This window comes from Manduca sexta, unplaced genomic scaffold (genome assembly GCF_014839805.1).
Source record: "Manduca sexta isolate Smith_Timp_Sample1 unplaced genomic scaffold, JHU_Msex_v1.0 HiC_scaffold_3733, whole genome shotgun sequence".
Taxonomy (NCBI): Eukaryota; Metazoa; Arthropoda; class Insecta; order Lepidoptera; family Sphingidae; genus Manduca; species Manduca sexta.
This window is the reverse complement of record NW_023594834.1, coordinates 1-11,574: the sequence shown is the minus strand read 5'-3', so window position 1 is coordinate 11,574 and position 11,574 is coordinate 1. Positions and strand designations below refer to the sequence as shown.

Genomic DNA, 11,574 nt, shown 5'->3' with positions numbered 1-11,574 from the left:
AACTACGTTCAGACACTTGGCAGTAACAAGTATCCGCCTACACAAGACACTCTTCATGGGGTGATTCAACACCCAAAGTAAATAGCTCGATTGATGTCGAATTTAGAACTACTACTAAAAAAAGGTGCAACAAAAACATTTTAATTTCACGTTGATTTTCTTTATGTTGACGAAGACTATTCTTTAGGCAGTTCTGGAGTCTGGTTCACCAAAGACATGGAAATAACGAAAAAATAAAACGAAATGATTAAGAACTAAGTCAATCATTAAATATGCGCTTACGAATACCAAACAAAGTTAAATTACATAAAAAAACGCAAGGATGCTGGACTGAGTTGAAATTGATTGAAAATGAAATTAAATTACATCAAGTAAGAGAAGAAAAAGATTAGACTGTAAGATGTAAATAACCAAGCATTACTAAGAGATAAAAATGCTAAACTAGTAGAAAGCAGAAGAAGCCTAACAGGAATATTATATAAATAAAAGGTGAAGGATCTAGACGTAAAGCACCAATATTATAGTGAAGAAGCAACAGCTTATTTTGACTCTTTTAAAACACTATGTATAGTTTCATCGCACTAATGCCAGAAGAATAGTTATTGTCTTTTATTGGCACAAGAATTAAGAAATATCACACATTTCTCTAGAATCTATCTAGAAAACTGTCCAGAAAATTCTAAATTCATATGAGTAAGAAAGTATTCATTGCTATATTTAATAATAATTATAATATACGTTTCCATACGCCAAAATAAGACAAGGGCATACTCTGCACAAAAAAGAAAACGAAGATATATTAAGAAAGGACGAAAAAAAGGAAATTGATTTTCATTTGCGGAGAAAAAAGCTAGCTATCAAAGATTTAATATTCACTTGATCACAGAATTTGATCTAAAAGATATACTAACTGTAATTTTTGGTTAACACGAAGTGCTGACTACCCCATATTATGGGGAGAGCATGGTTCTATGCTACTCCAGAAAATATGCCGTTTATCTGCAACAATGCATGCACATTCTATGGATGAAACTAACATTGGACATTGTTTCTTGTAGAGAGAGAGAGTGTTAGACGTGATAAACGTGGAGGTAACGACATTGCCACTTGTGTTTGTGAATTCCTTCTTGAAATTAATAACCGCTCCATCGAAAATGTTTATTCTATTGCGATTCTTGCCCAGGGAAGAATAAAAACTAAATAATACCTACTAATCGCAATCAGTAATTTTTTGAAAATTACTGTTAATATTCAAGGAGTACAAATATATTATTAATTACCTAGGCATCAATACATGCCAATTGATTCTACGCATGCCGTTATTGAACGGGAGACCAAGCGAATTATCATTTGGGCTCCAAGCTAATGGCCAGCATACGCAGTATCGGTAAGAAAGGACAAAACCATACCAAATAAATATTTTGGAACATTTTTAAACATAATTTCAGAACAGAACATAATATGATGTCTAAAATTTTCACTGAAATTACTCAAAAACACATTTAAAAAAGATACGAACAGTGGCTTTGAACAATCATGAAGATAAAATTGCAGAAGTGAAGTATTCTATGAAAGAAGATGAAAATCCCCAAATAATAGCCTTAGGTGAGAGAAAAAGAAGGATTTTTTAGTAATGGGAAATTTCAAGGTAAAAGATCAAAGACAAGGAAAGGAAAAGACGAAGAAACAATTGCTGAAGTTGTAGAAAACCAAGATCCCAAGAACATAGTTTTGCCGACATTGTATGGAAATCGTCTTCCTATATCAGTAGATAAATTTAATGATTTAAAAAAGTTATACAATAATGCAATAGAGTATTTGATCTTTCGTTACCAAATATGGGTAAAGTGTGCCAGAAACTCCATTGATTTATAATTAATATTGTTTGTGTATTATGTTACTAGTCATAATTGTTTTTATGACAGACATATTTAAATTTTTTATTATTTTGATACTTGAGATTATTTTAGAAAATATGAAAAAATATTATGAAAGTTTGTACCAAATACTGGATTAGGATTTTTTTTTTTTTTATACAGGAACATTAATTTTCATTATAAGACTTGGATTTGTTCTTCGAATGTTATTTTTTTTAATTCGATTTACTCTAATAAAAAGACAATAAAAATGTAGTAAGGGTTTTATTTCTTAAAATTTTATAAGTTTGGACCTTCTATTACCCTTCACATTGAGGTAATGTGACATTTATTACCTAAAACGCTCGTTTAATTTGTGTAGAAATGTCCTTTACAACCTATGCAACCTTACTAAGCTAAGGGTGTATAGGCGTTTTATTCATTTTTGGTGGGATGTAAGGGACATCTATCTTTGAAAATAGTGGACCTACGTTAATTTGGATAAAGCTAATAGAAAGAGCACAAAAAAATAGATCAGTGGTCCCTAGACACCTTTAAAATCCGATTACAAATGAAAAAGTTACAACGAATTTAAGACAAAAAAATATGTTTTTTGGCTCTCCTGAAAAGTGATGGTTTGTCCCTTACGACAATTGAAATTTCCGGTATCGATATTTTAGAGACTCATTTAACTTTCATCCAATCACGATTACATTCCTCATCATAACGATAGAGCTCTAAGGGTAGAGCACAGTTTATGCGTGGTGAGGATCACCTTATTGATCAGAGAAGAGGCCATCAAGCCTCGCCGGCTTATTAGGTACCTATCTCATCGTACCTGCCTAAAGCTATCCGGCATAAAAATTCTTAAACTTACACGGCTTATTACAAAAATTCTTTCTAAGTACGTTTTATTATAAAAAACCTCTGCTGACAAAATCTTGGGAACTTTCGATCTAAAACCGATCATGGGATCGGAAATAAATATAGTTAAAAGTATAAGATTAGCAAGCCTCCAGCCCCGGGTCTAGGGGGGGTAAGCCAGCAGCACCGGATCTTGAATTTTTTCGAGGTGGGGCAAAATCTGGAAAATGCCGCCCCCACCCACCAATATTTTCACCTTTGTCATCTTCAACATCATTTTGCGCTCCGCGGGAAATACTTTTAGTGTTGAATGCACTGTATGTCTCCGTAGTCAAAGTTGCATTAATGATAAGTTATGTATTCGTCTACCAAGTTTGAATTTGCCGCCCTCTGTATTCGTCGCCCGGGGCACAGACCTCGGCTAGCCCAAGAGCAGTCTAATATTATGTACCTACTTACATAACATTAGGTGATTTTCGTTCTAAACCATGTTATATTATATCTTAATACTTCCCCACATTTACGTAAGTGAGTACCTATATTTGCAGGATAAAACACCACCCTGCTTTTACCTATTTCTATTCCTGGGCGGTTGGCGACGAATCCTTAGTTCTTCTGGTGACGTGGGTGTCTATAGACGATGAAGATCACATAAAATTTAAGCAGTCTACTCGCTCGCTGGTCGACACAATTTATAAAGTGAGTATTTGAGCATGGGAACGGAAAAATAGAAGTGCCGTAAAATACGAAGTCAAGGGCGTCACCAGGGAGGAGCAGCTGCCCCCCCCCCCCAGAGATCCTAAAACTCGAAAGAATTCACCAATACCATTCCTAATATTCCGCACGCTCAATTACGCTCTGCTCTATGTATGCTATTGTTAAAGCAGGAGAGGGGGAATGGGGAGAAACATATTGTGCTCTCGACTTTACTTTAATTCATACTTTTCTCATTTTCCATATCAACTTCCTCCCCCTGGGCCATCAGTTGGCGACGCTCTTATACGAAGTTGTAAATAAAATTACTTATGTACTGTGTGCATGCAGACAAAAGACCTGTTCTTCTCCTCTTTCATAGTAAAAATAACCTAATATCAAAGAAAGTTCTCATTACCTTGCATTCAAGACGGCGCATGAAATTATTTTTAATTGAATTCCCGCCACGGACACGTGTATTGGAGTGATTAACAAGTTAATTTTTAATTAAAACGCAGTTCCAAGTGATCAATTCATAAAGAAAAATCTAGAAGAAATGCATGTTTCTGTAGGATGTCCCTTATGCGTAATTTTATAGGGACAGAACGAAAAGGAAAGACTAGGTAGGTATGTACACTAGGTTGAATCATAATGAATCATCTAGCCCTTATTGCATGCCCTACATGGTACCTCTTAAATGAGATATGATTTCAGGCAAATTAAGTAAGTACGTATACGTTATAAAAATTGTCAAAGTGTTACATTGGAAAAAAATACTAAAGGCGTCACGCCTTGCGGCCAATTCATGATCCTACTAATATTGGATAACTTTATATACCCTCATGCCGAATGGCAGTATACAAAAACAGATAGCAATCACAATCTGTTTTACTTAGTAGAGCTATCCCCAGTGGAAACCTGGAATTTATAAGCTAGGACGTGGGCTTCCCATCGGGACTTCATTGGTGGATGGCCCAAATGTAACTAAGCCTTGCCCCCGAGGCAATTCTTGAGGTCTCCACACCAAATGCACGCCCATGCATGGTGGTACATTTGCCGCGACCCTAGGCTGACAGTTCAGTGTGTATACCTCATGGTTGCCAAATACATATTGAGGCCTACAAGGGTTCGCAAACATTTCCCCTCCCTCTTCCTTCCAACCATCCTAAGAAAGCTCCTTCTCCTTCCTTTTCTCTTCCTTCCCTCCATCTCCTCCCTTCTTCCTCCCGGGCCCTGTAACCGGATAGCCGTGGGTCACCAGCGTACCGTCCGCTGACACCCTCGGTGATGACGGTAGGGCCCACCAAATTTTCACAGGGACTGCCGTGGTTGCTATGCCGGGGGATCACTTGGACACTGTTAGCAGGGTGCCCGATGATAACCACGGCAGATCTCCAAACAAAAAACAACAAAATGTAACTGAGCCCCACATTGTCTGTTCCCTTCTTGTAGGGCCATACGAGACCAATGACTAATGTTATTTTCTCAATTCCTTTCTTAGAATGCCGCCTACAGCACATCCATGATTCATCTGGTGTTGTACGCGTTTGTCGGTGATCAGTAAAAATCAGTTGAGCAACTTGCAAATCCTTAAAAATAGTGCTGACCCGCCTGCAACCCTGGTTACCACTACTCAAACATCTCTACATTTTCAGAACCAGAGACACACATATCATTTCAAGTCAAATATCTCGAAAAATCCAAAAAGTCATATCCATCGTACATGACGCACGCCACTCAACCATAAATCATAATAAGAAGAGCGAATTCGAAACGACCAAACCGATAACAATTTCAATTGTTCCACCCTGAGGTGTTTTATAAACACACGCCATAACACAGCGGTCACAATAGCCTTTGATTATCATTGCCGGAGTACTAGTGATATAAATTAAATTACAAAATTAACACGTCTTTATTTAACTGGAAATCTTGCTGCGGAACAGTTTAAGATGAAGCTTCTTGTTGTTGTAGCCCTGTTTGCCTTCGTGGCCGTTAAGGTATGTAAGTAAATTGTCTTACAATTAATAATGAGGAAGATATTGACTTATTAAGTGCAATGTGGCTTGGTGTTAAGACGTATAGAATCCTGCTCACATATTCAGAAGAAGCAATGCATTTATATTACCATGATGTTTACAACATAACAAGAGTTAGAGAAATATCAAACCTGAAAAATTCAATCAAAAAGAACAGAATATAGATTAAGAAGCAGTAGAAGATTATGGAAGAAAAGCAGTCTACCTATATTAAAAAATATATTATGTAAAATTTTGCACTAGAGAACAGGGAATTCGAAGCCTATATTACTTATTTCCGAAGAACAACTGTTAGCTAAAATAAAGTATTAAGATACAACAATAATGTAGAAAGAAATTACTAAAATCTTAAATCTTATAAAGCATATTAATCACCAATAGATTCAGTGTGCTTCAACACAGATTGGGCTATTTGGCATCTGGGATCTATGATCGATTTCTATAAAATATCAAAATGAGACCATATAACTTTGTAGAGAAATAGAATGATATTAAATCGAATATCACGACGATAAAATTATTTTGTTATTACATTACTAATATATTCACATATAGTAATGACTGGTAGATAGTCTGATTTTATATTTTCAAGATTCACTGGGAAACCGGAATTTGGCATTAATCAAGGTCAAAAGGAGGCTTAACAGTATCTTCAATGGTTCAATATTCAATAATGCGTAGCTAATAGCCGTAATAATTCACTTTCTAACTGCGAATTATGATAATTAACTTATTTACGACTTCACGCATTTACCGTAGGTACCTGCTTATACGGAATCAATAGATATTATGTACAATTTACCTAATAACCAAGCAATCTAATAATTTATAATCGTAACGTTACATGATAAACAAATGAAGTTGAAAGATAATCAATACCAATTACTAACAGACCAAAATACTATAGTTGAAATAAGAATATTGAAGAGAGTTTTATTTCTATGTGTTGTTTCACTAAGTATGATTTTAAAATAACATTGCGTTGTTGGCAAATAACATCACAATTTAGGCAAGAAATAGTATTATAAATATTAAAAGTACTAAAGGATTTATCTACGCATTATTTTCCGAAGACCTCGCTATCTCGCTTCCACACACGCACCTTAATGACAATGACGTCACAAAACGTCATAAAATTGTCTTCCTTGCCGATTTCGGTCACAGCGACTGTAAAAGTGAACAGGCGTATTAAATTAGGACTTGGTATTTTATGTGTTTTGTTCTATAAAACGTTTTAAAACGATCGTTTATTTATAGCTTAGTCATGCAGCGCCAGCTCCAGAAGAAGAAAAAAAAGAAGAAGTAGCAGAATCAAAAGTAGCAGAAGACGCTACTTCTGGTGGAATAACTCCTCCATCAGCTGCTACAGCCGTTGCTGAGGTATGATATTCCAGATAAATTTTAGATAGACATTATCAGTCTTACTTATAAAAAATTCGCAAAGCTATGCTTAGTAAAAACACAAATTTACTCGATCAGCTGTACGTCGAAAACCGCCATCTTGCCTCTCAATTAGGTTTAAACTAGGAACCGGTGATGTTTTTGACAGCTATATTTAAGCAATTCTTAACCACCTCTTAAGACTAAAACGAGTTTATAAATAAGACTGTTAGTTACTTCTCAACATTCCCGGCCTTGGCTGCAGAAAGCTCTAAATACATTTTTACCATATTACCTTTTTGTGTGTGCTATCAAAGGCACCTTGAACATGTGGTAATTATGTTACAGAAAAATATTAGAACCAATTTCGTCGTACTTCGTCACTTTCTAAGTATAGTTATTTTGTAAATGTTTATTAAAGCACAAAAGTTGAGCAAGGTCCCAACACGGGATCTAGGGTGAGCATTTCTGACATACTAACGAACGAACTCTTTCAGGCAAGGTCTAGCCCTGAAGCTAATCCTGACGTCCCCGCACCCGCGGCAGCAGAAACAGCAGCCCCAGCAGCTTAAAGATCTCCGAATATTCTCTTCTAGAATGCTATCCCACCAATAATATTTTAAAAAACTGTCCAAAAATCACTAACTCTGGCAACATAGACTATGGCAAAATTTTGTTTACATACACAAAAATAAAAGATAGCATTATTAGCTATAGAAATATATCAATTTTGTAACTCAACCTTTTCATTAAGTTTCGGTTTGTAATTTAAATTATATTTAATAAAATATTTTTTAAATAATTGCTGCTTACTTTCTAAAAGTTTTAAACGTTATCTTCGATGGCCAAAATAGTCAATCAATAGAATTTAGCACACACCACTTATTTTAAATGGTTTATTCTCGCGATTGTTCTAAAGATAACAATTAAAATAAAATATTTTAGTAAAACAATTTATAAGCTTTTGCTGCTCTCGGGCTGGAACTCGTTACGTAAAACCAGTTTAATTAGTGGTGAAGAAGAGTATGTCTCTAACGCTGCCACCAGATGGCAGCTCAGGGGCGTCAACGCGACAGCTCCGGTGCTTCCCACTCTGTACCTGGATGTGCTTTCGTTGCCCTGGATGTAGAGGGTCACCTGATGACAATAAAACACGGTTGTATTACTAGAATCCTACACCAAACTTTTCAATGCCCGAATATAGTAACAGTAATCTGAGTTCGCCGGCTTAAAGTTACGCACCTACGTTTTAAATAAATAATAATTAACTTGAATGCAATAAAAACAACACAGAGATAATAATATTAAGAATGACTTAAACAGACGTTTACCTCCTAAGTTACACATCATTCACTGTGTACATAAACATAACATCACGCATTTTATCCCCGAAGGTATATGCAGAAACGCAACTAGGGCACCCACTTTACGCCAAGTATGTTCCGTCCCATGATGTGATAGGGGCGAGCCTATATCATATCGGGCACAACTTCCAGACTCCGGGCTGATACTGGAGCAGAAAAACCCAAATATCACTTTGCCCGGCCGGGATTCGAACCCAGGACCTCAGAGCGCTGTTGTACCGGACATGCAATACAACTACGCCACCGAGGCATTCACTGTGTAGTTAATAAAATTATAAATTTATCACCACTCGTGACTAACTTCAAACTGGCATTCACTGATCTCAATTATACGCAAATTTAAAAAGATAAAAGAAACAAATCTTTTGGATACAATGTTCATCATTTTGTCATACCTGAGGTGTAGGCGCATGCCTGCTTGGCTCTACAGACAACGGCACAGAGCGTGGTTCTCTATTGGTGTCCTTTCTTCTGCGCTTGCAGTTGGTCCTCCGACCGGAGCCGTCGTGACGTTTACGGCCAGTAGGGCCTGTAGTAGCTGTTGTGTCTAGAAAATATAATTCTATCAACAAGCATACAAGAAAGTATGAAAATTCTATTGGAACTAATTAAAATCATGCGTCTTGAATGTATCTCAGCGCAGCTAACATTAAGATCAGGACATCTTAGGATTTAGATGGAATGACATTTACAAATTGATTCAATAAACTTTGTGTTGATATCTTTTTTTTACCAACTATCCTAGGTTATATCTTATACTGCCTTTATTTATTTGGAAAGGCATACCAAAGTCGGATCACCTGATTGAAAGTCGTCACCATCTCTCATGGAAATTGGCAACACTAGACACAGCCAAGCCGCGCTAATTTATGCCTTGTTTGAATAAAGACAAGTCATATATGCAAAGATATAGTACCTTTCATTGTCCACTCGGTTCCGGTGGAGGTAACGGTTGTGGTGGCGCTGTTGTGCGAGCGAGAGCAGACTGTCGGCTTTCTATCAAACGAACGAGACATTCCAGTGCCGTTTGCTTGTTCTATAATAAACCATAGGGTGTATAGGTAAAATGAATTCATATGAAGATAATCTCACTGGCTCATCGTGCACTTTACTGGTTAAGAAATAAGGAATTGATCACTCGATAGTGAATAAAAAAATACGCGATAATGAATGCGTAATGCTAAAAGATCCACATAGCAGACTACTTTACGCGTACAAACCTTAACTTCATCGAGCAAAGGTTCGAAGACCACAGGGTCGGTGGAGTCTTTGAGCACCTCCCAACTCTTGTACAGTTTCCTATCCGACAGCCGCACGGTGCTTTCCAGTTCACGAACCTCTACAATTTTATGCTTGATATTATCCAAATATGACTGCCCGTAGAAGCAATGCGTGACAACTGAGACTGTACTGCAGTCATCACTTTGAGACTAGGCAGAATATACGTCATTGGACTAGACGTATTAAATCTCATACGTCACAACCATAATTACACTACTAACAATTTCGCTCAAACCGGAACACATCAGTAGTCACATTGCTTTTATCTCTGCAAACAGCGGCTCAGCTAGATAACTAAAGGTCCAGGTGCGAAAATAAGAGTCCACTCGGCCTAGTGCGTGTAACACGCTTAGCCCATGCAAAAACCCGGACAGGGCGTAAAACAATGTCCCCGATTAAACTTGTTGGTAGGTAAGATTGATTTAGGTTTCACAAAGTCAAAAACTACAAATAGCCACTGGTCTGGGTTCAAGGACGTCCTTGCCTCGGGGGCACCGGTGCACTGCACCACCTAGTCCCACGGTAGCTAAGCCCGTGGCGACAAAAGTGATCATTGCAGTGGTCCCACTCATAGTACAAGAACCACCACGCCTTACCAGTCTCCCGCAGACTGGCGAGATGCGCGGTGAGATGTTTCCTCTGCGCGCGCACCGCCCGGCGCTGAGTGCGCGCGCGAGCCACCACCTCCCGAGCGTTGCGCGCCTCCGCCGCCAGTGCTGACACCTCGCGCGCCTCCTCTTCCAAACGGCGCTCTAGTTTACTACACAAAGAATATTTGAAACATAAGTAGATATTGAAAGGCAAAGCCTAAACATTCCCTGATCCCTCCCCCTAATAAATTTAGACTGCCGATATATGAAGTACTGTCGAAATTATTTTTGTCATAAGCAAATTTCTACCTACATACTGAATACATAGAGTAACCGAACAAATATTAATTTCATAACACTACTCATATCCTAAATCCAAAAGAACCCTACTTAAGTTAATGAGTATTTCAATGGAAAACCTAACCCAATGATAGCTCTTAAAATTAAAACCGAATTTCCTCAGATCTAATAGCAAGTAGGTTACTTATAAACTAAAACTAAACACTGATAAGTAAGTAGGTAATTACCTTGGATACTCCCCCGTGACTTTCGCATAAGACTGTATGTTTCTGATAACCTCGACCAGGTGATGAAGCTGGTCACAGAACTCTGGCAACTGCTCCGGCGTCAGATATTGTCCTCCGTACCTGAAGTTCATTAATACAATAATATCGGCCTCCTCTACTACTAACAGGGGATAGTACTACAGTAGTGCGGATTGGCAGATTTCACAAACCTAGCCTTAAAATTTCTTACACAGAACTTATCTCGGCAGAGCCAATGCCAGACATTGCATTCTTGGGCGACTGGCAGATATAACGACGTTATATGTAATCCAGGTTATCTCGCCAGACCGAACAAGAATGTTGGATACACAAATAACTGTAAACCTGAGATCTATATTGGCAGCAAACTGTCCGTCGTCGATGGGTGCGCTGGAAGAGATGGGCGGCACCGTGCCTGCGCCCAGCTCCATCTCCTCATCGTCATTGGTGCTCCCGCAGCCGGTGCTCTCGCTCATGCTGCCAAATCTTGTATTGTTAGGGACATTCGTGTTCAGGAGTTACATAGATCTTTATTCAGAAGCGACTTATTAGTATCGAAGATAAAAATAATCGATAGGTAAGTACTCTTTGCATGTTTGGGATTGCCTGTTATTTCGAGGCAACGTGGTAGTCTCCCAAAACTTAGTAATAATGTTATAATCCTACACACCAGGGTGCTAGGATAGTATGAACAGCGCTCGCGTTGAAATATGTGTGGCTTCTCGTTTTGGTAAGTCGCGTTCCAGGGTCAACCAGTAAGTACGTAGGTACAGTCTATCCAATAGAATAGAGCTGAAAACATCTATCGTTGGTCGATCGACCTTAAAATGATCTATAAGTACCTCGTTGTAACAATATATTCCTTGTTACACTTGTCAATTATTAACGCTAGGTCTCCTTAGACAAAATATCAAATCTACATTAACGTACCCGCTAGAGGTGATAGAGAAGCGTTTGTCGAG

General features: G+C 38.0%; 1 protein-coding gene and 1 long non-coding RNA gene across 2 annotated transcripts; both read right to left on the bottom strand.

Annotated features, from left to right (window-relative positions):
• Positions 1–2,126: 2,126 nt before the first annotated feature.
• Positions 2,127–3,946, bottom strand: LOC119193203. The gene is made up of 2 exons (XR_005113879.1): positions 3,832–3,946; positions 2,127–3,351 (listed from the first exon to the last, which is right to left on the bottom strand). It is a non-coding gene; the product is annotated as an uncharacterized LOC119193203 (long non-coding RNA).
• Positions 3,947–9,115: 5,169 nt separating this feature from the next.
• On the bottom strand, positions 9,116–11,568 carry LOC119193202. The gene is made up of 6 exons (XM_037446841.1): positions 11,543–11,568; positions 10,958–11,089; positions 10,595–10,714; positions 10,074–10,237; positions 9,417–9,535; positions 9,116–9,232 (listed from the first exon to the last, which is right to left on the bottom strand). Exons 2-6 carry the CDS (start codon positions 11,086–11,088, stop codon positions 9,116–9,118), a joined length of 651 nt encoding a protein of 216 aa, XP_037302738.1. The 5' UTR covers position 11,089; positions 11,543–11,568.
• Positions 11,569–11,574: the final 6 nt, after the last annotated feature.

Coding starts and splice junctions, on each gene's coding strand:
- LOC119193202 (XM_037446841.1), bottom strand. CDS start 11,088: ATGAGCGAGAGCACCGGCTGCGGGAGCACCAATGACGATGAGGAGATG. Junction 10,238..10,594: donor GTCACGGGGGAGTATCCAAG/GTAATTACCTAC, acceptor TTCTTTGTGTAG/TAAACTAGAGCGCCGTTTGG. Junction 9,536..10,073: donor CGCCAGTCTGCGGGAGACTG/GTAAGGCGTGGT, acceptor ATAAAATTGTAG/AGGTTCGTGAACTGGAAAGC.